At 40.8% G+C, this 26,404-nt stretch overlaps 1 protein-coding gene across 2 annotated transcripts in view; it reads left to right on the plus strand.

Annotated features, from left to right (window-relative positions):
* Nucleotides 1–26,404, plus strand: part of cntn5 (contactin 5) — a 380,291-nt gene that overhangs the window by 219,393 nt on the left and 134,494 nt on the right. For both annotated transcript variants that reach the window (XM_080429360.1, XM_080429359.1), the window contains exon 7: nucleotides 8,345–8,548. In XM_080429360.1, the coding sequence (XP_080285486.1) occupies nucleotides 8,345–8,548 (204 nt within the window). The remainder of the gene's footprint in view (nucleotides 1–8,344; nucleotides 8,549–26,404) is intronic.

Raw genomic sequence — 26,404 nt, forward strand, 5'->3', positions numbered from 1 at the left:
GGGCAAAGGTTTTTCCTTGACCTCTAGGGAGTGCGCATACAAAGTTTTACACAGATCGGTGCAGTTATAGGTAAAAACACGAATCGGCCTGTTATAGCGCCACCATGAGGCTGATTTGAGGCTGAATTTCACGGAAATTGCATGCTGTGTTCATGATTTGAGGCATTTTGTTCAAAACAAAGCACTCCTGCAAATTTTGGAAGACATTTTTTGCCAATCAGGATGAAATATGAGAAATCTGAAAGACCCATTTTGTTTAATGACTATAGAGATACTGTGTACCGATTTGCGTGATTTTTGGACAAAATCTGTAGAAGTTCTGTCAAAAAATATGTTTTTCACAAATCAGCCTCCTGGTGGCGCTATAAAAGGCCCATGACAATTTTCAGGCAGAGGTTCTGAATTGGCATCCAGGGAGTGTGTGTGCAGAGTTTCGCTGCGATCAAGCCAACGGTGCCGGAGATTAGCTGGTCACAGACGGACGGACACACGGACGGACGGACGGACGGACAGGGGGAAAAACATACTCTCTCGCCATGCCTTTCGGCCTGGCGGAGACAACAATTATTACATTATAAAATTTATATTTAGCCCCATCGCGACCCGTTGTGAGCTTGTAAATCTGCTATTTTCAAACATTTTAGTACTTTTACTTGATACTTTAAGTACATTGATACCAATACTTTTGTAGTTTTGCTCAAGTACATTTTTAATTCCGGACTTTTACTTGTAACAGAGTACTTCTGCATTGCAGTATTGATACTTTTACTTAAGTAAAACATTTGAGTACTTTTCCCACCACTGGACTTTTCTTGCACACACTCACAGTCATTTGATGTGCATTTTCCATTTGAGATTTAAAAGTCAGGCCTGTCTGTCTGTCTGTCTGTCTGTCTGTCTGTCTGTCTGTCTGTCTGTCTGTCTGTCTGTTTGATTGAATAACTTAAAGAAAATGTAAGCAGCGCTTTATAAACAATGTTGTCCGCTACTCCTTAAATGCTAAATGGTGCATTTATATAGCGCTTTTATCCAAAGCGCTATACATACACATACATAGATTGTGCATTATATTCACCCATTCACACACACATTCATACACCGATGGCGGAGGAAACCATGCAAGGCACCAACCTGCTCATCGGGAGCAATTAGGGGTTCAGCGTCTTGCTCAAGGACACTTCGACACTACTCCTTCCTCATCACCCACAATTTAAAAAAAATATGGTTCTCTTTCAATTCAATTCAATTCAAAGGAGCTTTATTGTTATGAGAAGACATACATTTACATTGCATGTGTCAAATAGAAACAGTAACAACTGGGGCATGTTGTAGAATTAAAAAGGGAATACAGAATTGTGTAAACAGAGCTGTGTCACATTGCAACTGCAATGCAGAAAAAACGATCTTACGAAACCACAACAATGTTAATTTGCTCTTAGGAATAGTTATATCACACACGTAGGAAAGGTTAGCTTGATACACAGCTTTTGAAGCAAATAGCGGCATTTTCAAGGTTTCGCTGTCACTCGGTATAAAACAGTTTAAGACAAATGGCAGCAATTATTCATCATTTGAATAATTGGCAAACTGTCCTCCGTACGTCCGCACAGAGGAGGAAAAATATCTTTAAAAGTTATGGCTCTGTTCGTATATGAACAGTAGTTCTATGTCGAGGTCACCTCGGTGCAGATAGTGCAGGAATCCGCTTAATGATTGGGAGACCTTAAGGTTGTATTCCATTGTATTGGTCTTGTCCCTGACCGTGGTTCATGGTGACCGAGAAAGCCATCGTGACACAATCCATCTTAGGTGTCTGAAACTGCAATATCATGTGTGACTTCTTAAAAGGAGCTGGTCAGGCACTTGAAGTTTCCATTCTTCTGGTCCTTTCTGGTGGCTTCCATTGCCTTCTCTGAGAAGGCAGGTAACTTATCTGAAAAGTTACCTGAGTGGGTGTAATTTCAAACAACTTTCTGAGAAGTTAGACAGGGTTTGTATATTTTCTTTTATTACTATCAATCACACATGAATCCAAGTAGAAAAACATAGGTTAATTGGCTCCTTGACATTTTAGCACATTGTTTATGTGCAGAATATAGAAACACCTATTAATGGGCTTTTTGTAGGAGTACACAGCTGTCGATCTCTCCCTGCCCACGCACTCAAAAATGATTGTAGTTGTGAGTAAATGACTTTCTCCAGGAGTTTGGACAGGAATTGGAGTAGTGAGATGGGCCTGAAATTGGACAGAGTAGCAGCATCTAAGTTTTTCTTCTTGAGAAGAGGATGTACAATATGCATGTTTGAGGGTGACAGGGACGGAGCCAGAGAGGAGGGAGGAGTTGATCAGTTGGAGGACGCATGGGGCCCACTATACCAAAGACGTCTCTAAAAAGTTGGGAGGGAATGCAGTCGGACTGGCAGTTAGTAGGCCGCAGGCGCTATGAGCTTGTAGATCTGCTATTTTTGAATAGCCAAAGAAATCTAAGATGACACAGATGCGTTTCCGGATTGAATGGGATATAAGGAGCTGGTCAGGCACTTGAAGTTTCCATTTGTCTGTCTGGTCCTTTCTGGTGGCTTCCATTGCCTTCTCTGAGAAGGCAGGTAACTTATCTGAAAAGTTAGCTGAGTGGGTGTAATTTCAAACAACTTTCTGAGAAGTTAGACAGGGTTTATATATTTTCTTTTATTACTATCAATCACACATGAATCCATGTAGAAAAACATAGGTTAATTGGCTCCTTGACATTTTAGCACATTGTTTATGTGCAGAATATAGAAACACCTATTAATGGGATTTTTGTAGGAGTACACAGCTGTCGATCTCTCCCTGCCCACGCACTCAAAAATGATTGTAGTTGTGAGTAAATTACTTTTTCCAGGAGTTTGGACAGGAATTGGAGTAGTGAGATGGGCCTGAAATTGGACCGAGTAGCAGCATCTAAGTTTTTCTTCTTGAGAAGAGGATGTACAATATGCATGTTTGAGGGTGACAGGGACGGAGCCAGAGAGGAGGGAGGAGTTGATCAGTTGGAGGACGCATGGGGCCCACTATACCAAAGACGTCTCTAAAAAGTTGGGAGGGAATGCAGTCGGACTGGCAGTTAGTAGGCCGCAGGCGCTATGAGCTTGTAGATCTGCTATTTTTGAATAGCCAAAGAAATCTAAGATGACACAGATGCGTTTCCGGATTGAATGGGATATAAGGAGCTGGTCAGGCACTTGAAGTTTCCATTCGTCTGTCTGGTCCTTTCTGGTGGCTTCCATTGCCTTCTCTGAGAAGGCAGGTAACTTATTTGAAAAGTTAGCTGAGTGGGTGTAATTTCAAACAACTTTCTGAGAAGTTAGACAGGGTTTATATATTTTCTTTTATTACTATCAATCACACATGAATCCATGTAGAAAAACATAGGTTAATTGGCTCCTTGACATTTTAGCACATTGTTTATGTGCAGAATTCTGTAGAAATACCTATTAATGGGCTTTTTGTAGGAGTACACAGCTGTCGATCTCTCCCTGCCCACGCATTCAAAAAATATTGTAGTTGTGAGTAAATGACTTTCTCCAGGAGTTTGGACAGGAATGAGAGTAGTGAGATGGGCCTGAAATTGGACAGAGTAGCAGCATCTAAGTTTTTCTTCTTGAGAAGAGGATGTACAATGGCATGTTTGAGGGTGACAGGGACGGAGCCAGAGAGGAGGGAGGAGTTGATCAGTTGGAGGACGCATGGGGCCCACTATGCCAAAGACGTCTTTAAAAAGCTGGGAGGGAATGCAGTCGGACTGGCAGTTAGTAGGCCGCAGGCGCTATGAGCTTGTAGATCTGCTATTTTTGAATAGCCAAAGAAATCTAAGATGACACAGATGCGTTTCCGGATTGAATGGGTTATAAGGAGCTGGCCAGGCACTTGAAGTTTCCATTCGTCTGTCTGGTCCTTTCTGGTGGCTTCTATTGCCTTCTCTGAGAAGGCAGGTAACTTATATTAAAGGTTAGCTGAGTGGGTGTAATTAAAAAAAAAGTAACAACTTTCTGAGAAGTTAGACAGAGTTTGTATAATTATTTCATTTATTACTATCAATCACACATGAATCCATGTAGAAAAACATAGCTTAATTGGCTCCTTGACATTTTGACATGTCGTAGCAGAATGTAGAAATTATTAATTAATTAATTACCTATTAATGGGCTTTTTGTAGGAGTACACAGCTGTCGATCTCTCCCTGCCCACACGCACGCACGTACGCACACAAACACACGCGCATGCACGCACGCATGCACGCACAAAGAAACGCACATACCAACTATGTTCACAGAAGGCTGTATCTAACATTTTGCCCACCAAAACATCTCATTTTAATAGTTACTATCTAACCCTGACAGATGTACATGCACTGAAAACTCAAACAACTCTGCTGTAGTGTGGGGGTCGTCCGCACGTTGGCAGAGTAGTCTGGATCACATTGAACACCTGAGTCTCAACCTGTTTAATTTCAAGGACCCCCAGTTTGACATGCATTACTCCACGGACCACCGTTAGATATGATTACAGGACCCCAATGTACCCTGTAAAATCCTCAGTGTTTATTTAACTCTGAGAGTGTACACATGGAACCAAACGGACCCATAAAAAAGGTACTTGTAAACACACAGAGACCCACAAGGGTCCATTTGGACCCCTTGTGGTCCCCGGACAAAATGTGGAGAAACAGTGGCATAGGAAATGCACCATCCAAGCCCTTTAATGCCTGATGGCTTCATTTAGATCTTATGGTCTTTTATTAAAAAAAAAAATGAATCCAGCATTTTTATGCTTTATTCCTTTGATAGGACAGTGTACAGGAAACCACTGCAGAGAGAAATAAGACCATTCCGCCAAAGGCAGCACAGCAGTTAAGATACAGTTACAGGGCAAGGAAAAGGCACTGTAGAGGTAGCGTACTGCAGATACAGCGGGGTAAAATACATCACACTCAAATAAACACCATCAATAATGGACAATATAATGTATACAATACACAACACTATACAACCTCGACAGTTCAGTTGGAATCAGGCGGCAAGCATTCGCTGCTAGAAATGAGGCTAATAAGGACGTATTTTATTTTTGTCCCACCATTTTTGTAACCCATTTTTTCACCCAGTTAACAATTGATAGGCTCTATGCAGTGCAGCCATTTTGGAGAGAAATTGGGCCTCGACCTTCTTGCTTCCTTCACAGGTGTTACCAATGATAGGCCTACTAATGAAGGCTCTGTTCCATTCTGGTCAAACAGAGTCAGGGTGCTGATATTGTGCATTTTGGCTCACTGGAAACACCCTGCTACACCAGTGGGTCTCAAAGTAGTGTCCAGGGACCCTCATGGTTCCATGAGGGGGTTCCAAATGGCACCTTAAAGGGGAAGTTTGGACCACGGTTTTCTTACCTTTTCTATGATGTTATGATATCCTAGGCTGAATGGTACAGTAGAAAAAATGCATAATTCCATCCCGGGTCCGCCACAGCTAAAAACACGTGCCAATAGGCCTTGCGCAAGATCGCATATTTTGATAGCTTTTTTTGATAGATTACGTTTATAGTGACAGAACACTATGCAATGTGATTGTCTTGAATGCGCCCCACCAGAAGTCTCGCTAGACTACCAAGAAGTATTGGTATAAAAAACCTTGTAGAACGACTATTTTCAAATAGCCAAGGTTGAAAATAGGGCTAAAGTGGTCAATGTATGTTTTGTAATATAACAATGTATATCGGCAAAGTAACAAATACATATCATTTTGGGGGTCCTTGACAATTATGAAAAAGCTTTTAGAAAACTGTTGGGATTTAGAAGACATTTGTAGAATCGGCTTCAGGTCTTAATGGGTTAACAGTCTATGGGCTGGAATGGAGCTGGAGTCCACCCATGGCTCACCATGGAGCATATGGTGTGTGCACTAAGTGGCTGAGCCACCAGGCAGCCCCGTTAGAGTAATGCTTGTCCCCGTGCTGTCCCCACACACCGTGCACTGAACTCTGTGGTGGCACCGTGTGTGAACCGTACCTCCTCTTTCATCTATTTTGAGAGGCTGGTTCCAGCTGCGTGCCTCACTAGTGAATCACATTACCACCCAATCAGTGTAAGATTTACCTACGGAGAGGAGCCCCGCCCACCCCCCCCCTCCTGTGGTGTTAGGAGGGGGAAGTTGGAGTGTGTGTGTGTGTGTGTGTGTGTGTGTGTGTGTGTGTGTGTGTGTGTGTGTGTGTGTGTGTGTGTGTGTGTGTGTGTGTGTGTGTGTGTGTGTGTGTGTGTGTGTGTGTGTGTGTGTGTGTGTGTGTGTGTGTGTGTGTGTGCAGCGGTGGAAAAAGTACTCACATGTTCTACTCAAGTCAAAGTATCAATACTGCAGTGTAAAACGTTACTTGAGTAAAAGTACAGAAGTATTGGCATCAAAATATACTTTTGACTAAAGTATCTTTAACACATTGAGTGCCAGAGGTTTTCTAAAACGGGGTACAGCCAGTGCCAGCGTTTGTAACAATTTTTGTGCCTTTTTCAAGTAGTCACAAAATATTTTCCGTGATCACCGTCCTCACGGTGATCCCCTCATTACACACACAGGGGTCGCTAAAAAAAAACATTAGGTAATCCGTTCCATAGTTGCAGCCAGTTGAAAATAGTCAAAAATACATAGTAAAAAAAAAAGTACACAGGAGCCGAGATACATGTTTTTTAAAGTAGTAAGTTAACCAGGAAGTGGATAGGAGTCTAAATCTTCGAAAAATGACATCTCCTGGTGCTGTGAAGGGAAAAAAATGTTTTGGCACTCAATGTTTGGATTATGAAAACTCAATGTGTAGTAAAAGTACTAAAATGTTTGAAAATAGCATATCTACAAGCGTTGTGAGCTTGTAGATCGTCTATTTTCAAACAGCTTAGGGATAAAACATATATTTATATCTGCAAAGTAACTAGTAACTAAAGTTTTCAAATAATTGTAGTGGAGTAAAAGTACAATATTGCCTCTGAGATGTAATCAAGTAAAAGAAATACTCCACTATAAAGTAAAAGTACCTCAGAATTGTACTTAAATACAGTACTTGAGTAAAGGTACTTAGTTACTTTACACCACTGTGTGTGTGTGTGTGTGTGTGTGTGTGTGTGTGTGTGTGTGTGTGTGTGTGTGTGTGTGTGTGTGTGTGTGTGTGTGTGTGTGTGTGTGTGTGTGTGTGTGTGTGTGTGTGTGTGTGTGTGTGTGTGTGTGTGCGTGCGTGCGTGCGTGCGTGCGTGCGTGCGTGCGTGCGCGTGCGTGCGTGTCACTTACTGTGTGTGAGACATGTTTTGCCCCCTCATCAATCTGCTCTCAAGATATGAATGAAGGCATCTATATACACACAGCATAAGACCAGAAGATACATACAGAATCTGCTGCTCTCATGCTGTGTGTACATATGTAGATATCTTGATATTTTTGTATGTTCTCTGTGACATGCTTATTTAATGTTGGATTTGTGTCTCCCCGCTCTCCCTCTCTCCCTCCTTTTTCTATCGCTCCCTTTGTGAAAAATGAACAAAAAAGACGGAGCTTACACAATAAAGCACTTCACCCACTTCTTTGCACCTGTACAGTGGTGAAAGAAGTACGCATGTGTTTTTTACTTAAAGGACGACTTCACCCATTTTCAACCTATCTTCATATAATTGCTCCTCACTAATGCTCATTATAAGATGATACCATTTTTGTCTACTCTGTCTGTGTGTCTCAGTCAGAGGAGGGCTGTGGGCAGTTCAGAAACCTACCTACCAGTGACATCATCGATTGGGAATTCCAAGCTTATAGAAACTGCAGGCTTTCGATTCCTGGAAAGCATCACAAAGCATGCTATAATGGAAGCCATCGTTCTGCCTAACGATGATGTCACTGGTAGGCGGGCTTCTGAAGTGTACACAGTCAAATTGTACTATTTTATCATCGAGTGTTAGTGAGGACAATTATATGAAGATAGGTTGAAAATGGGTGAAGTTGTCCTTTAAGTAAAAGTAGCAATACAGCAATGTAGACATACACCGTTACAAAAGTTCTGCTTACAAAGTTTTACTTGAGTAAAAGAACAAAAAATTGGCATAAAAATATACTTAAAGTACCAAAGTTAAAGTGCTCAAACCTTTTCGAAAAGTATTGACAATTTTAAATATGTAAGTAAAGTAAAAGTAAAGTAAAAGTACCTCAACATTTTACTTACAGTAAGTACAGTACTTGAGTAAATGAGTTACTTTCCAACACTGCACCTGCAAACCAGTGATGTGGCAATGAAGTCGATTCTGATTGTGATTTTCTCTCTCTCCGTGCTTTTCTCCCCCAGAAATCAGATACAGCTGGGTGTTCAACGAGTTCCCATCGTTTGTGGCGGAGGACAGCCGTCGGTTCATCTCCCAGGACACGGGGAACCTGTACATCTCCAAGGTGCAGCCGTCCGACGTGGGCAGCTACCTGTGCCAGGTGAAGAACACCGTGACCAACGCCAGGGTGCTGAGCCCGCCCACGCCTCTGACGCTGAAGACCGACGGTAAGGCTCCTACCCATCCTGTCACAACCAGTGGTGGAAAGTAACTAAGTACATTTACTTAAGTGCTGTACTTAAGTAAAGATTTTAAGTACTTTTGACTTTTCTGGAGTATTTCCAGTTTTCAGTGCGTTTACTTCTACTCCACTACATCTCGGAGGCAAATGTTGTACTTTTACTCCGCGACAATTATTTGAAAACTTTAATTACTAGTTACTTTGCAGATATAAAATGATTACATCATAAAAAATATTTATACATAGGCTATTTGAAAAATAGCAGATCTACAACTCACAATGCGTTGCATCACGACGCGTTGTGAGCAGCTCTGCAATTTTCAAACATTGTAGTGCTTTTACTTTTGGTACTTTAAGTACATTCTGATACCAATACTTTTGTACTTTTACTCTAGTAAATTTTGAATTCCGGACTTTTACTTGTAACGGAGTACTTCTACATTGCAGTATTGATACGTGATACTTTTTCCACCAGTGGCTGTCAAACTTTTTAATTTCAAGGGACCCACCAGTTTGATAATATCGTTGTCGGGTGGAAACAGAAAATGTAAAAAAAAGAAGAGAAATATGACACAGTCATATTATACCAGGTTGCAGATACATACAGTGGCCGAACACAGTATTGCAGGTCGTCTTTAGATTCCACATTCTGAGAGGACATTGAGCCCTCATTGGCTAAATGACCAGCCAATGAGGAAAAAGTCACGCAAAAGGACCAGCCAATGGGGAAAAAGTGACCACTAGCGAGTATAGATATAGACCAGGTTTGGCAACCTGGTAAAAAAAGAGTGCTTTCAAATGCCAACGCAAAAATTATGTATATGTTGGCTATCATTGTATATACAGTTTATCACACTGGTTACACATTTCAAGCTCACCTCGTCACCGTTTGATTACATTTTTGAATGACCATAGGTTTTGTACTCTCCAAATAATTATAACTTTTGTTTGTGTAGCCCTTTTTCTAAACAATGTTACAAAGTACTTAAACAAAGATACAATGTAATAAACAAAAAACCCAGTGGTATCCATGCCAAGGTAAAAAATACAAGTACTATAAGGTCCTATAAAGATACTACAAGACTGCCAAGAGAAGGAAATAAAACGGTTAAAATAAATAACGTGAATAAAACGTGGCAACGGGCAAGCATAAAAATGTGAACAGTACTACCAATAAAATAATAAAATAGTAATAAGAAATGGACCATAAAAAAAAAGCTTTCTCATAAATGTGCGTTTTAAGAAGAGATTTAAAGCTGCAATCCGGGCCATATTTTATTGAATAAAGGGTTATTTTAACCAATCTGTATGGCAGAGTATGTTAATACAATATAACTAGTACACGTGTAGTGGTTGGAGGTAGTCTATCTACTCTTCCATTGAGATATTAAGTCCCTGGTGTTAGAGAGGACACCTACTTGTTGACATTGAGAGGCCATAATTTGTTACGCCATATTGGCTGTATTTTGGACATAATGGGCTCTATGCAAAGCAGCCATATTGGAAAGAAATTGGGCCTCTTCCTTACTTCCTTCACAGGTGTTACCAATGATTCTAATGAAGGCTCTGTACCATTTAGTGTAGCACAGTGGTTCTCAAGCGTTTTGATTTCAAGGACCCCAATCAATTACACACCTGTAAGGGCCCATTTGGAACCCCCTCAATTAACCATGAGGGTCCCTGGACCACACGTTGAGACCCACTGGTGTAGCAGAGTGTTTCCAGTGAGCCAACATGCACAATGTCAGCACCCTGACTCTGTTTGAGCAGAATGGAACAGAGCCTTAATTAGCATCATCGGTAACACCTGTGAAAGAAGTATAGGAAGAGGCCCAATTTCTTTCCAATATGGCTGCTGTGCACAGAGCCTATTGCAATTGCCTCTTTCTGTCGAGAGAGTTGGACAATACGCATACAACTCACTGACTGACTGTGTGGTTTTAAAAGAATGACATTTTATGACACGATTTCACGACTGCTCATTCTTCCCAGAAATAAATGTGAATGCATTTTTTTTTTACCATAGCACAGCCAGGTCAGGCAGGCAGGCATGATGTTTCTTTGATGGCATTTGTAAAGGAATATAATTATAGCTCAAAGGTTGGCGTCATATAGAGAGTCTCGCCCTGCTGACACAGCTACAGCTGTCATCTCTGTCGTGGTGGAGACCTTGTAAGTCCAAAACTGTCACGGATAATCATCTGTGTTCCAGTGGTTCCAACGCAGTTATTATTCAGTCACAATATGGAGATACAAGGTTTCCGCCCGTCAGCGACTGTATGACATTTTAATTGCGCTGGTCATACTTTAAACCAATATTTGAGCGTATGTATCTCATCCACACGTTGACTGTGTTCACACAGTCTGTGTTTTTTCCGGAGTTATGCTTTCCCCAACATAATAGTGAACAAGTAAGACGCGCGAACGCGGGAAGCGAACGCAAAAAAATTAAAATAAATATGAAAAAATAAAATGAAAAAAAAGTAATCAATAAAAAATAAAAATACAATTCAAAAGAAATCTGCGTTAAAAGAAGCATCTTAGAAAAATACAAATTCACAAAAGAAAAACTTTGAATGTTTTTGAACAATTCAACAAAGTGTTTGAAGTGCCTGTTTCACCCACTTCCGGGGGGCGGAGCCAAGATCGAAGTATTTGTTCGTAGACCCCCACTTAGGGGGGGTAGAAAAAGTTTCGGAGCGATTCGGGCACTTTTCATTTAACATGGGGGTTCAATGGGGAGTTTTTAGGAGCCTTCTCCGGGGCGTGACTTCCGGGGGAAGGGGCGGGCTTAAACGCAACCTTGACAGGTGTGTTCAGTTTTCAAAGACCTTTCATTTGATGTATGGTACGTCTAAATTGGACATTTACTTATCTCAGAGGAGCTGCACGCAGGCAGTGCACACAGAGACACAGACAGAGACACAGAGACACAGAGACACAGAGACACAGAGACACGACACACACAGAGACACAACCCGAGCACGGTTTCATAGTAAGCTCCACTTGCGCGGAGGCGCGCCTGCGCCTCCTTGCGCTGCGTTCGCAATCAATTCATCGATTACACCTATTTGTTTTTTCATAGGAATGTTTTTTGTTTTTTACATTAACCACCTCAGCCCTATAGCATCCCCTATTCTAGCCGAAAATAGCAGATCTACAAGATCACAACGCCTCGCTCTGTGAGGCGTTTGTGAGCTTGTGGATTTGGAAAAACGAGTAGACCAAGTACAGAACCAAAGGCCAAGTTTACCAAGTATTGAGGTTAAATGTCTGGAATTACACATTAACATGAATATAACAAATTAATAGAAAACATAATTAAACTAGAAAATGTGCTCCTCGGAGCACAAGTCTCCGCCAGCAGACTATAGCAATTATATTATCATAGCAATAACTAATGAGATACAGTAGAGTAAAAGATATATACTGTAGTTAAATAAAAAGGTGTATGTTAAAGAAATATTTATTTAAAAAAAAATGATTTAAAAATCATATTTTGTCTTCTAATGTTTAAAAATATGTTTAAATTTTTTTTTTAAAAAATGTTTAAAAAAATGTTTAAAAAAAGATAGGATGAAAAAAAGAGATCCAAAAAATTATTTATTTATGTATTTCTTACAAAAATGTATATACTATATACATTGGTGTCAACATATTAATACGTATTAAGATTTCGGTCTTGTTGTGGGATCAATTCAACTCTAGTCCTCTTCTGTGTTACTGTTGTAGATGAGTATGCTTTCTTAGCTTTGGCCTTCTGCGCCTTTGCTTGACCAATGTCAGGTGTTCTCAAAGGGACACACACACGCACGGACGGGTGATTTGGACTAGAAGATACTGTTCCAATCAAGACTGATTGATCCTGTCTTACCTCGCTTCAAAAACGTAAACGGCTTTTTGAAGTGACACACCTTTTTATTATAGGATTGTATTTCGTCATGCGTCCCTCTAGCCAATCAGAGACATTGATGTCAACATATTGACACGTATTAAGAGTTCGGCTTTGTTGTGGGATCATTTCAACTCTAGTCCTCTTCTACGTTACAATTGTAGATGAGTATGCTTTCTTAGCTTTGGCCTTCTGCGCCTTTGCTTGACCAATGTTAGGTGTTCTCAGAGGGAAACACACACGCACAGACGGGTGACTTGGACTTACTGAAGGTACTGTTCCAATCAAGTCTGATTGATCCTGTTTTACCTCACTTCAAAAAGTAGGGGCTTTTTGAAGTGACACACCTATTTATAGAATTTTATTTCGTCACGCGTCCCTCTAGCCAATCAGAGGCATTGGTGTCAACAAATTGACACGTGTCACGTGGAGCTTGCCCAATGTTAGCTTGGCTAACAATGTTTGCTCACACAAAGCGAAAACATATTCTCCACCTTCGGCGGAGACAATAACATTACAAAATAACACAAACATTAAACAAAGAAAAACATAAATGCACACAACGCTGATGATAGCGCTGTGCTGTCACTCAAGTCTATGAAGCTATCTATGAAAACGTTTAATCTGCAACACACACAATATAGTGGGGGAGGGGGAGGGGGTCCCTGCTTCATCTGCCTCTCAGCTAAGGGGTCCTTGACCTGAAAAAAACGTTGAAGACCCCTGGTATGGGATGTTTTCCCTACCCTGGGTAGGTTTCCATTCCCCTCCGTTACCCACGCACCCTTGCAGGGCGATGACAGTATGTGTTATGTGGTTGATTTTGCTAGTAAAATAAAATGAGTGCATCCTAGCTAGAAAGAAGGTCTTTTTAGCTCTTCAGGATGCAAGTGCATCCCTGTCTCGCTTTAACCCATTAAGAAATGAAGCCGATTCTACAAATGTCTTCTAAATCCCGACAGTATTCTGAAAAACGTATGTTTCTATATCAGTGGTGCTCAAACGTTTTCATGTCAAGGACCCCCAAAATTATATGTATTTGGCCGCCGACCAACATCTCAAAATATGTTGTTCCAGGGACCCCCCAGAAGCAAAGATTTGAGTTAAAAATGTTCGCTTTAAAAATATGTATATATTCATAGGTTTGCACAAGTTTTTACGATTTTTCAAAAATAGCAGATATACAAGCTCGTAGCGTGGCACTCGGTGCCGCGCTATGAGCTTGTATATCTGCTATTTTTGAATAGCCAAAGATAAAATACTGCTTTTTAGCTCAAATAAAAAAATGAGACAGATGCGTTCCAGGTCTTAATGGGTTAACTCCTAAAATATGATGTTCTTAGATAATCAACAGCCCCATGGGTGCATCTATTTTTGTTTAACAAAAAGGCCCTGGCCATTGACAGGTGTGGAAGACAAATACAGCTGTTCCCACATTATGTGATAGACTGGACTATCAACTTCTTCTGTTGATAGTCTGTTACTGTATGTAACATTACATGACTTCATTATGTTTACTGTGCGCCGTGCGCTTGTAATTGGGTGGCTTGTTTTAACATTCTGAGCGCAGCGTTCGCAGGAAAGTAATGACTTGTTTGAAAAGCCACAAGCTCAGCAATGATGTTGTGAAAGAGGAATCTGCTTTCTGGTTTCATGTAAATGTCACGTTGGTTTTATGCAGTGCCGGACAGTAGCGAAAGTACATTTACTTTGAGTATCTGTACCTGTATTTTTTGGAGACTCCACTACATTTCAAAGACAATTATTGTAGTTTTGACCCCTCGATCTACATTTCTAAGAAGGGGAAAAAAGTACATTATGAATTAACCGCTTGAGCCCTATTCCAAATACAGTGAAAATAGCAAATCAACAAGCTCTGGAAAATATGTTGGGGGGAAAATGTCAATATTTCAATACAGCAATGCATTGATATTGGAAATAAAATGTGGTTTGTATTTTATACTTATACAGTTATACTGCTTAAGTGTTTTAAAAGCAAGTACTGCGGTACTTTAACTCAAGCACAAATTTAACAGAGGAACATCCACTTGTAACTGAGTCACATTTGGCCGGGAGTATCTACCTTACGCTTTGACTCAAGTACTGGGGTTGAGTGCTTTGTCATGTGGAAGACAGGCGTTGGGGTTCATGCATTCCCAATGCATTCTAAAGAGATAGTGAGCCATGTTTTACCATTAGTGCGGAGGGCTTTCTTCGCTCACAATGTGCTTGGCTGAGACTGGCCAATGGGGAAATCATTCTGTTGGAATAAAATTAACCGAATCAATGGCCCTTGCTGCGGCTGGGATTTACCTCTTTTATGCCTATACGTCCCTTGGGGGGGGGGGGGGGTTGTGTTGGATTGGAGGTGCCAGTTTCACTGAAAGGCTTCTTAACCACATTAACCCTGGCCGTCCCTATTTTGGGCACATCATTATGGATGTCAAGTTTCTAAAAGTTTTTCCAGATTTTTCAGAAATCGCAGATCTACAAACTTTGTTTTCTCTCAAGCTCTATTATTGAATATGTGTAGTATAAAATAGCACTTGAAACCCAGCATCCATATTCGGGGCGGAGGGGGGGGGGGGGTGGTCACAAATAGCAGATCTACACTGTCAGAACTTTCAGATCAGCTATTTTTGGCGGAGAGATTTGGTGTCCAAATCCAAAGTGGCCTATCGGAAATTCTTGGAAAGGACACAGACTCAATATATATATTTCGGGTGCCAAAACCGGGATTTACCGTGTTATCAATGTTTTAGTTTTTTGGGGTTTCTTTCCACAAGGGGGGGGGGGGGCTAGCGCAACTTTGGAACCACCCAAGGTGCATCTGAGAAGGAAGGGACAGATGGATCACCGTGCCAAAAAACCTGGCTCCCGTCCGCTCCCGTTCTATCTCCTTGCAAAAAAACTTAATTTCCTTAACTTTTTACAGTGGGGAAAACGAGTAATTTTCGATGCACGATCACTCCGCCATGGCGACTCGCGTGAGAGATGTTATTCTTCCAGGCGTTAGCCAGGACTGGTCGTGCACGCATCCATTGTTTACATCCGGGTGCTCATTCTCAGCTAACACAAACACAGCTCCTAATTGCCCAGGACCAAAAGGTCACATTTACTGTAGGGGCCCCTCAGTGTAATGGTTAACACTCTGCAAAAACACGTTCCAGCAGTCACACAGGATATTCAAATGATAACCATGCTAACACTACTAAGGATTTGGAGAGATGGCATCGTTGCTGTCCGGCAGAAACCAGCTAACTCAATTTTTCCGCTTTTGCATTTTTTCCCCATAAATCAGTGCTATTGAACACCCTTTATGTCTGTGTGTTGGTAAAAAAATATTGAACCAATGGAAAGTATTAAAAAGTGCTTCTGACAAAACCAGCTAACTCCATTGGATCCTCAAACTTTCTGCTAAACCAGCTAAGTCCATCAAAGGGAGGTGGAGTTAGCTGGTTTTGCAGACTCCAGGCTCCACCCCCTTTTGAACTCCAACCTCATTGTGAGCTTGGAGGTCCATTCAGCTGTTCTTATCAATGATGAACAAAACCTCCTAACTCCACTTTTTGTTTTGTTTTAGTCATTTCCTGAAAAATGAACATTTTGGAGTTAGCTGGTTTCTGCCGGACAGCAGAGATATATAAGATAAAATATGGATTAATTATAAATATTTTTGTCCAAGTCCAAGTGCACTTGCACTCAGGTCCGTTTTACTAAGAATATAGGGTTTAAGTGATTAAGTGGTTAATGTTTGACTAGACAGCGAGGCGTCCGTCCTTCTAGCCAGATGTCTGTCATTGTCGGAGGTTGCAGGGGCCACTGGGATTAATCCCCCCCCCCCCCCCCACCTGGGTGAAGTTGTGGAAAAAGGGCCTCCTCTGTGGCCAGAGGGCCATGGGCACCCGCAAAATGTTGCCAACGGGCATTTACCGCTCCAGAGTCAACATAGCTTCCAGCATTTAGCTGTACAGTGTTAACATCCCTTCCGGCAAGGACTGTCTGTTTCCTCTTCATTTGCATAGCCTTGTTGTGTGAAACGATCCTCAGAGGTACCTAATGTTAACACGTGTTACCGTGCAGCGTCAAGTTGTTGCTCTCATTAAGGAAGCATTAGAAATTAGACGGGGAAGCGGTCGGACATTGTGCGTGCGGGTGTGTTCTTGTATTACTGTACTCGTGAGTGCCAAATATAACCAAAATGATTGTAGAATTTGAGAAATAGACACATGAGGACAATGTTCCTTGTCAACAGAAGAGAAATCTTTGTTTTTTTTGTTTTTTTTGTTAGGCTTACAATTAGTAAAAGATTCAGGTTGGTGTTAGGGGTGGAATTAGGCATTTAGACATTTTAGAGATTAGATTTAGGGCCTAGGGTTAGAGATGATTTATTGAAAATCCAATATCTACAAGCTCACAACACTTTGCAGCGTGACATGTCGTGAGCTTGTAGCTCGGCTATTTTCCGTCTTTGTGCACGTGTTGCCGTGGGTGAACAGATGCTTTTTCTTGATGGTTTGCTTATTTATTTATTTATATATTTGTTAAGCCCAGGTGGTGCAAAAGAAGTGACTTCTTGCGCTCCATATTGTGGCATGTGGTTATGTGTCACATCAAGCCACGGGGACACAAGGAGACGTCCTCTCATCCGTGGCACAAACGCGGGCCAAATCAAATCTCCACAGCTGTGTGAGAACCTATTGCACCAAAGAATTTCTTGGCAGGCCAGCTCGCCTCGTCGAATGTCACGGATGCTTCGGCGTAACCTCCTCCTTTTTTGGGGGGAATCTGGGTCTAAAAACGCTGTAAAATTGCATTGGCACACACCTCACACCACAGGGCCCCGCCGATGCAGAGCTCTGTGTGTGTGTGTGTGTGTGTGTGTGTGTGTGTGTGTGTGTGTGTGTGTGTGTGTGTGTGTGTGTGTGTGTGTGTGTGTGTGTGTGTGTGTGTGTGTGTGTGTGTGTGTGTGTGTGTGTGTGTGTGTGTGTGTGTGTGTGTGTGTGTGTGTGTTCAGACACTGCAATCAGACACCGCAATCTGTGCCTCGCGTAAAAGTGAGTGATGATCGGGGGGAAGAGTACGGTTCAAACTGTGTGTGTGTGTGTGCGTGTGTGTGTGTGTGTGTGTGTGTGTGGTCTGACTCTGTTAATCAAAGCCGCCTTCATGCATCTGGGCTCCATTATGCCGTGCTGGAAAATATTGATCTCCCCTTCCACTGTCCACATGGACATGTGATCAGAGACGGGGCTAACCGCATGGCTCAGGATTAAATGTACCGTTCTGGGATGGATACAGCCTTCATGGAGGCTTTTTTTTTTGCCCCCGTCGCTGCGTGTCGGGCAGAAACCTATCTCCGTATTTCAACTTTTTTTTATGTTTCTTCTTCACTTAAAGGGGAATTTTGGACTAAAGTTTTCTTACCTTTTCTATGACGTTATGATATCTTAGGATGAATGGTACAGTAGAAAATTTTCATAACTCCACCCCTGAGCCGCCACAGCTTAAAAGGCGCGCGGATAGGCCTTAGGTTAGATCACATCTTTTAATAGCTTTTTTAAATATTTTTTTTGGTGAGATCTGACGTTCATAGTGACAGAACACTGTCCCAAAAAAAAAAAAAAAAAAAAAAAAACAGAAGTCTCGCTAGACGAGATTGAAATCTCGAGATTTCAATCTCGTCTAGCGAGACTTCTGTTTTTTTTTTTTTGGTTGCATAGTGTTCTGTCACTATGAACGTCAGATCTCACAAAAAAAAAATATTTAAAAAAGCTATTAAAAGATGTGATCTAACCTAAGGCCTATCCGCGCGCCTTTTAAGCTGTGGCGGCTCAGGGGTGGAGTTATGAAAATTTTCTACTGTACCATTCATCCTAAGATATCATAACGTCATAGAAAAGGTAATAAAACTTTAGTCCAAAATTCTCCTTTAATGCCCTACTTCGTCTGACATGAGTGTCACGCTAAAGTAGTGAAAATACCAAATCTACAAGTTCACACATTGTGGGCTTGTAGATTGGCTACCCTCGCTATTTCTGAACGTTTTAGTTTTTGGACGTATACGGTTTTGGACATACAAGGTTTCCACCCGACAGTGCCGATTTACTGAGAGGTTGGCTGGTCTATTGGTTAAGCATAACCTATCACACAGTGGCAGGGCGCCAGGCTTAAAGGAAAAACCTAATTCGATCTGCCTTTTAGTTCAATGTTGATGTCATTATCTATAGAATACTATTTATACATATACCTTTTTCTGTCTGTTCTGGCTCTTTGGTCCTACAATTCTCATGATGCATTTCATGGAGTTAAAGCTGCACTACGGTTTTTCTGCGCAAGTGCTGAAATGTTTGCCATTGAGCTAATACTTCCTGCTTGCTCAGGGCAGGGATAAATGGAATGTTGACCATCAGGTCAAGATTCGTGTCAGATCCTGTGTCCAGGTGAGACATGTCTCAATAGAAGAGCAAGGAGACAAAATACAGCCATCCCAATTGTTATATTTTATTGACATACTCTACCATAGTGCCGCTTTAAGATTGCTGTTTTGTTTTTTCCCTGGCACAAAATCTTCTCAGATTCTCAGCGGCCAAATACATATCAACTTTTGAAAGAGAACGTTTGAGAACCACTGCTGTGTATAACAAATGTAATATTGAGGTATTTTATTTTGAAAGGTTTGATGTTGCTGTTCCCTTTATGTGCAGCTGAAGTGTGCTGGAGCTGCAGTGAAACTGCTCCATGCTAACTGCTACAGTACGTCTCTCTACCTATAAAGTGTGAATGCTTATCTCTTCACGTTGGAATAATTACTTAGTTAAAAAGGCTACTGCCTTTGGAAACATTCCATAAGTGTAAAATGGACTAAATTGCTCCCAAACTGAGTATTCATTAGGCCTGATCTGTTGCTTTTTTCTTTTTGCTGAGTTTTCATATCAATAATTCATAACAAGGAAGAGGGAAAAAAAAACTCTATTGGAACCGCTTGCAACCCACAGCTCAGGAAAAACAAACAAAGCACAGCAATAAAGGGGAGGTGTTGCTCTGGTTGTGTATGTGTGTGTCATAAGCAGTTATGCACTGAAAAAGATCAGACCGTGGATCAAGATGGTCCATTGAACTTTCTAAAGTTTTGAACTCTTCAGTGTGTTATTTGAGCCAGGCTTAATATAACCCCAAAACATAGGTGGAGCCGCTGCTTTGGGTCGGACAGTAATCAATGATACGCAAGGCGCAAACCTCCTATCGAAGTTTAGTAAGCACTTTTGACTAAACCTCCTAACTCCATTGGATCCTCAAACTGTCGGTCAAAAGTTTTTTTTTTTTTTGCCTGACTTTGTCATTGTGTCACCCCAGCGAACCTGGGGTGACAGGGCCTTCTCGGCGGCTGCTCCCTCACTGTGGAACTCACTCCCAGCTCACATCAGAGCTGCCCCCATGTTTAAAACTCAAAACTCACCTTTTCAGACTCGGATTCTTTACATAAAACCCCAACCCCCGCCCCTCCCTCTTGTTTTGTTTACCTTACTTTTATAGTTTTAACCTTTTTAACTAGTTTGTTCTAATAAAGTTGTTTTCATATCTGCTCTGTAAAGCGACTTTGAGTACCTATAAAGTGCTATATAAATCCTATGTATTATTATTATTATTATTACACAATCAACACAGACTGCAAGGCTTTTGTCACCGATTTGTGTGTAACATCCGTGCAAGTCTCCGTTGACAGAGGCGAGCTCAATCATTTATCAGGAAAAAGCGCAAATGCGTCGGATGGATTTTCAGATCAAGAACAGGGAAAAGTCTTAAATGTAATAAAATAACACCATTATTTTGGACACGGTTATAACCATGTACTCTAATTGCAAAACAAACGCATTAGGTTACTCCGTTAACTCAAATAAGTAATCCAATTACAGTAACGGCGTTACTTCTTGTAACCCGTTACCCCCAACACTGATTGGGAGAGAGATCGGCCCTAAAAGCTTGTAGAATTGAGTTGACTTATTTTGTACACCACAACAGAAATACACTTTATTTTGATTTTGGAGCTGGTTCCACTGTCTTATCACTGGGACCACATGTCTTTGGTGTTACTGACATACACACTGACAGTTGTATCAATGAAGAAGCACAAGTGTTTGCAGGCACATGGAAAGCCACAGTCCCTCCAGGTGCATAGTTTCCATACGATACCAAGGATGACCTTTGGAGCACTTCTATAATAATAGACCATGCTGCATGCCTCAGTCAACCATGACCATGACAGTACACCCCATCTATTGTTGTGAAATGTGTTATTTCTCCGGGTGTCAACGGAAATGACACGAACCTTACTCGAACCCTAGCCTTTTGCGCAGTGGTTGAAAAAGTACTCAATTGTTTGACTTAAGTAAAGGTATCAATAGGCCTACTGCAATGTAGAATAAATTGTTGCAAGTAAAAGTCCGGAATTAAAAATGTACTTGAGTAAAAGTACAAAAGTATTGGTATCAAAATGTACTTAAAGTACCAAAAGTAAACGTACCAAAATATTTGAAAATAGCCGATCTACAAGCTCACAACGCGTCGCATCGCGACGCGTTGTGAGCTTGTAGATCGGCTATTTTCAAATAGCCCAGGTATAAAATAAGGCTAAAGTGGTTATAGTGGTTATGTGTTTTATAAAGTAACTAGTAACTAAAGTTTTCAATTAATTGTAGTGGAGTAAAAGTTCAATATTTGCCGCTGAGATGTAGTGGAGTAGAAGTAAAAGTGCTGAAAATTGGAAATACTCTAGTAAAGTAAAAGTGTCTCAAAATTGTACTTAAGTACAGTACTTGAGAACGTACTTAGCTACTTTATACCACTGCATTTGCGCGTGTCTTAACAGGTGAAAAGCAGCTCTAAAAGCTTTTAGATGGGCTATTTTCGTGGGAAGAGATTTGGTGTATAGGGGGTTAAAAAGGAGGAGGCCAAGAATAGACCCTTGGGGGACACTGGTCAACAAAGTACAGGGTTCAAAGGACCACGTCACCCATTTTCAACCTTGTTCATCACTAATGCTTGTTATAATATGGTACCATTTTTGACTACTCGTCTGTGTCTCAGAAGAGGGCTGTGGGCAGTTCAGAAACCTGCCTACCATTGACATCATCGATGGGGAATCCAAGCTAATAGATACCGCAGGCTTTCCATTCCTGGAAAGTTAGCATGCTATACAGCAGTGGTGGAAAGTTATAAGTACATTTACTTAAGTACTGTACTTAAGTACAATTTTGAGGTATTTGTACTTTACTTGAGTATTTCCAATGTTCAATACTTTTACTTTTACTCCACTACATTACAGAGGCAAATATTGAACTTTTTACTCAACTACAATTATTTGAAAACTTTAGTTACTTTTCAGATATCAATTATGAAACATACATCAACCACTTCAGCCCTTTTTTATAGGGCTGTAGTTTGAAAATAGCCGATCTACAAGCTCACAACGTGTCGCGATGCGACGCGTTGTGAGCTTCGCGATGTACTCGCATTCATTTGAAATTACCGAACCTGCCTACCTACCGATGATGTCACTGGTAGGCGGGTTTCTGAACTGTCCACAGTGAAAAGACAAACATTTGATCAGATTATAATGAGCATTAGTGAGGACCAATTATATGAAGGTAGGTTGAAAATGGGTGGAGTCGTCCTTTAAGTGGTTAATACAAGTTGACTTGAAATTGAGATGTGAACACATGGCTTTATCCACATATGGATACAAACATGCTTTTCATAAAGGCTTTAGAGCCTTCCATTACATTGCCCTAAAAACTTTTCCTAACACTAGTCATTTAAATTGTGAAAACTGCATGTTTCCATTTGATGTGAATGTCCTGCTTTAAAGAGACATTGGGCCGGATTCACTAAGCAATATACGCCCATATTTTGATTGTACCGGCATTTACGACAATTCCTACATTAGTAGGCTGATTCATGACTTACCAGGGATCAAAGCTTGCGTGTGTCATTAGAATGCTTTATTCTTCATGCAAAATCAATTACAACAGTGCCAAACCTTAAAATAAAATATGTATGTGCCCAACATTTGTCAAAGCATACAGTATAAAAAATAAATGTCAAACGATGTATTGTTGGTAGCCTATGCATAATATAGACATGATGCAGATTCCACCACTTTGTATTTATTTTCTAGGCTACCAGTTATATTTAGAGCTGAATTATTAGGTCTCTCAGTGTGTTTGCCAGTGTCGGCCGACTCAGACAAAGGTTCACTTAATGATGAAAGTAGATTGTCATGCCTTAATGTCACTGCGGAGGCACAGACGCGCCTCCAGCGTCTGCTGTATTAATTTATAATACTGTAGGCTACTGTATATTGATCACATGAACGGCACACACAATAGCCTAATAAGTCTTACCATCCGAGGAAACAGCTTGTGGATGAAAGCTGCGTCCAGAATAGATCCATTCCCCATTCCGACGTATAGGGATATATTAATCCAAAAGACGAATTTCCCCTCAGTATAGATCAATAAGATCTGGTCCATAATCTATCGAATAGCAGCGTTCGCACTTGCCCTGGATTACAACATCATCTTTTTACCTCGGTAAAGGTGAGCAATGTTCAGTAGGAAAGGCTTATATAATATCCTTTCCATGTTTATTAGTCTATTATTTGGTGGTGGGGTTAAACGTTGTAAACTTCTTTAGTCTCATTACACATGTGATCATTACGTTCAGCTGATCCATCGTGCAATAGAGGGACTCGCTTCCAGACAGAACAGATGTGCAAGTTGTCTGTCAAGGCGATGCGACGCCGACGTCTGTATTTTTAGACGAGAGGCGGACGACGTTGAACTTCTCCAGCACCAGTGTTGCCAGATTTTGTGAGAGAAATAAGCAACCAGGTCTATGAAAATAAGCCCAAATGAAGCAACTAGGCACTGGGCCATATGAGAACTGTAAACCATACTGTAAACATTGAAAACAGCCGATCTGCAATATTCCACATTTTCTTTCAAGATTTCTTTTTAAATGGCAGATCTACAAGCTCACTATGTGTCGCATCGCGACGCGTTGTGAGCTTGTAGCTCTGCTATTTTCAAAAACTCTTGAACTAAAATGTGGAATATTTGGAAGATTTTAAACATTCTAACACCTCAAATCTGGTACGGGGCTCCCTGGCACAAAACATTTTCAGATGGGGATTATAGGGACAAATTGGCTACATTCATTTGGGGGTCCATGACATGAAATTATTTGAGAACCACTGGTTGAAATAATGAAAAAAATGTGAAGCAAGCCCAAATTAGCCACTACACTTTAGAAACAAGCCCAAAAAAACGCACCTACCCAAATTTACAAGCAATTTTACAGAAAACACAAGCCCAAAGTCGCTTATAATAAGCAGACATGGCAACACTGTTTAGCACGGTGAAGTTGGATATTTCATTTCCTGTTGCCTTTTATGGTGTGAAAAGGGCCGTGGAACAATGCAAATGACCTTCTCGGGAACACGCTTGAGATTTTACGACCAGCTGAAAGCTGTCTGGATTCATCATGACATACACCTGTGATCCGACTATTTGAGGGATATACACACCCCTTTGTGAATTCCATGTCAGTTTTAGCTTAGAGAAAATACACCCTCCTTTAGTAACTTTATTTACACCTTATTTACGACCAGCTTAGTGAATCGGGGCCAATGTGACTGTTCCAAGGAGGTGACTAGAACATGTCTTATTACAAGACTGATATAGTATACAGTATGCATAGTGTAAGAAATTACTATGCAATAATTCCCCTTGTCCACCATCAGGGGAAATCAACAAACAATGTCTATTTACTGAAATGACGTTGAAAGTAATTGTTTGTGTACTTTTTGGCTTTCAGATATTTGACGCCTGACCCTCACTCTGCATAACAATTCAGAAAGCTGACCTTCAGCTTCATTATACATCCATAGATGATAATTAATTCCCTATTATAGGTTTTTATAAAGGGATCATACATGCTATTTGTGATAGAGATTGAGAAATACATACATGTAGGCAGTGGTGGAAAAAGTACTCAAATGTTTTACTTAAGTAAAAGTATCAATAATGCAATGTAGAAGTACTCTGTTACAAGTCCGGAATTCAAAATTTACTTGAGTAAAAGTACAAAAGTATTGGTATCTAAATGTACTTAGAGTACCAAAAGTAAAAGGACTAAAATGTTTGAAAATAGCAGATCTACAAGCTCACAAAGCGCCGTGATGCGACGGGTTGTGAGCTTCTAGATCGGCTATTTTCAAATAGCCTAGGTATAAAATAGGGCTAGAGTGGTTAATGTATGTTTTATAATGTCATAATATATATCTGCAAAGTAACTAGTAACTAAAGTTTTCAAATAATTGTAGTGGAGTAAAAGTACAATATTTGCCTCTGAGATGTAGTGGAGTAGAAGTAAAAGTACTGATAATTGGAAATACTCCAGTAAAGTAAAAATACCACAAAATTGTACAGTACTTGAGTACATGTACTTACTTACTTTACACGACTGCATGTGGGCAAGGGTGTAAAATTCCTTTTTGTTCTCTAAGTAAACAAGTGGGTCTTTTCATTACCAAAGGCATTGTCCCAATTATTAAATGCATTCAATCATTTGACGGTTTTGTTTGTTCATTCATCTCATTAACCTGATATATTTGAATGGCATCCTGAACTTCTTGAGGATTTCACTTCATAAAGTAATAATGCACTTTTAAATGGTTTGGTCTGACCTAAAGGCTTTGAATAGTTGATAGATATCCGGACGGGCGACTCATCGAGGAAATTGAATTGCGTGCGGAAGAAAGTAACAGTGAAACGTATATCATGTTTTATGTAATACTTAAATGAAAATGGAAGATAAATCAGCAACGAGAGGTGGTAACGTTTTCTAGCACACAAATCCCAGACACTCGATTTCTCACTTCTATCAAATCCCAGGCGCCACGGAGACTGAATATGATATTGACTACAATATGGGCTCCAACAAATGAAATGTTGCAAATTCCTTTTATGAGAAGGGCCTGCTACGGAGCCATAAATGCTGAAAATTAGATTGGAATTGAAAAGTTCTTTGGAACAAACATCATAAAGTTTCTGTTTGTTATTTATTTATTTATTTTCCTTTTCACATGCAGGCTAGGCCTAGCAGTTCAATGACGCCTCGCTCCTCATCTCCACATTGAATTCATCAGGTGCGTGCGCGTACGACGTGTGATTGCGTCTTCTTAAATGTCACGGCGGTCATTTGTCTCGGTGACAGCCATCGCAAAGCCATAACCGCACCTCTTTGAATCAGTGTTGCCATGTCCGCTTATTATAAGTGACTTTGGGCTTCTTTTTTCTGTAAAGTTGCTTGGAAATATTGGTAGTTTGCAGATTGCTTTTATTTTTTCCCGCGGCAAATTACTAGGCCTACCCTATTCATCCCTAATCCCCATCTGAAAAGGGGGCCAATTTGCGTGAAAATAGTGTCAGGGATAGATTTTTTTATTTTTAAATAGCAGATCTACAAGCTTCACGACACGTCGCATCGCGATGCGTTGTGAGCTTGTAGCTCGGCTGTTTTCAAATGGCCGATGTGCAGTATACAGATTTAAACTGCTCATGTGGCCTAATAGTCGCTTCTTTTGGGCTTGTTTCCCTAGACCTGCCTGGTTGCTTATTTCTCTCACAAAATCTGGCAACACTGCTTTGAACTGTCCGCCGGTTGTCTTGTGGTCGTGTCGGGGAGGTGAGGCAGCAGGACAAGAAAGTCCGTCCGTATAGGAGACGTTTGTGTCAGTGTTTAAAGAGGCCTGTGTAAAGAGTCACAATCTCATGCAATATTCATAACGCAAACTCCCATTTAATAAGACGGATAATGGTAATTAGATCCCGAGTGAGAGTGTTTCCCTTTCGTTATTGCAAATTTGCTCAATGCCATCTGACACGTCTT

Source organism: Gymnoscopelus braueri (assembly GCF_963280865.1).
Source record: "Gymnoscopelus braueri genome assembly, chromosome: 5".
Classification (NCBI taxonomy): domain Eukaryota; kingdom Metazoa; phylum Chordata; class Actinopteri; order Myctophiformes; family Myctophidae; genus Gymnoscopelus; species Gymnoscopelus braueri.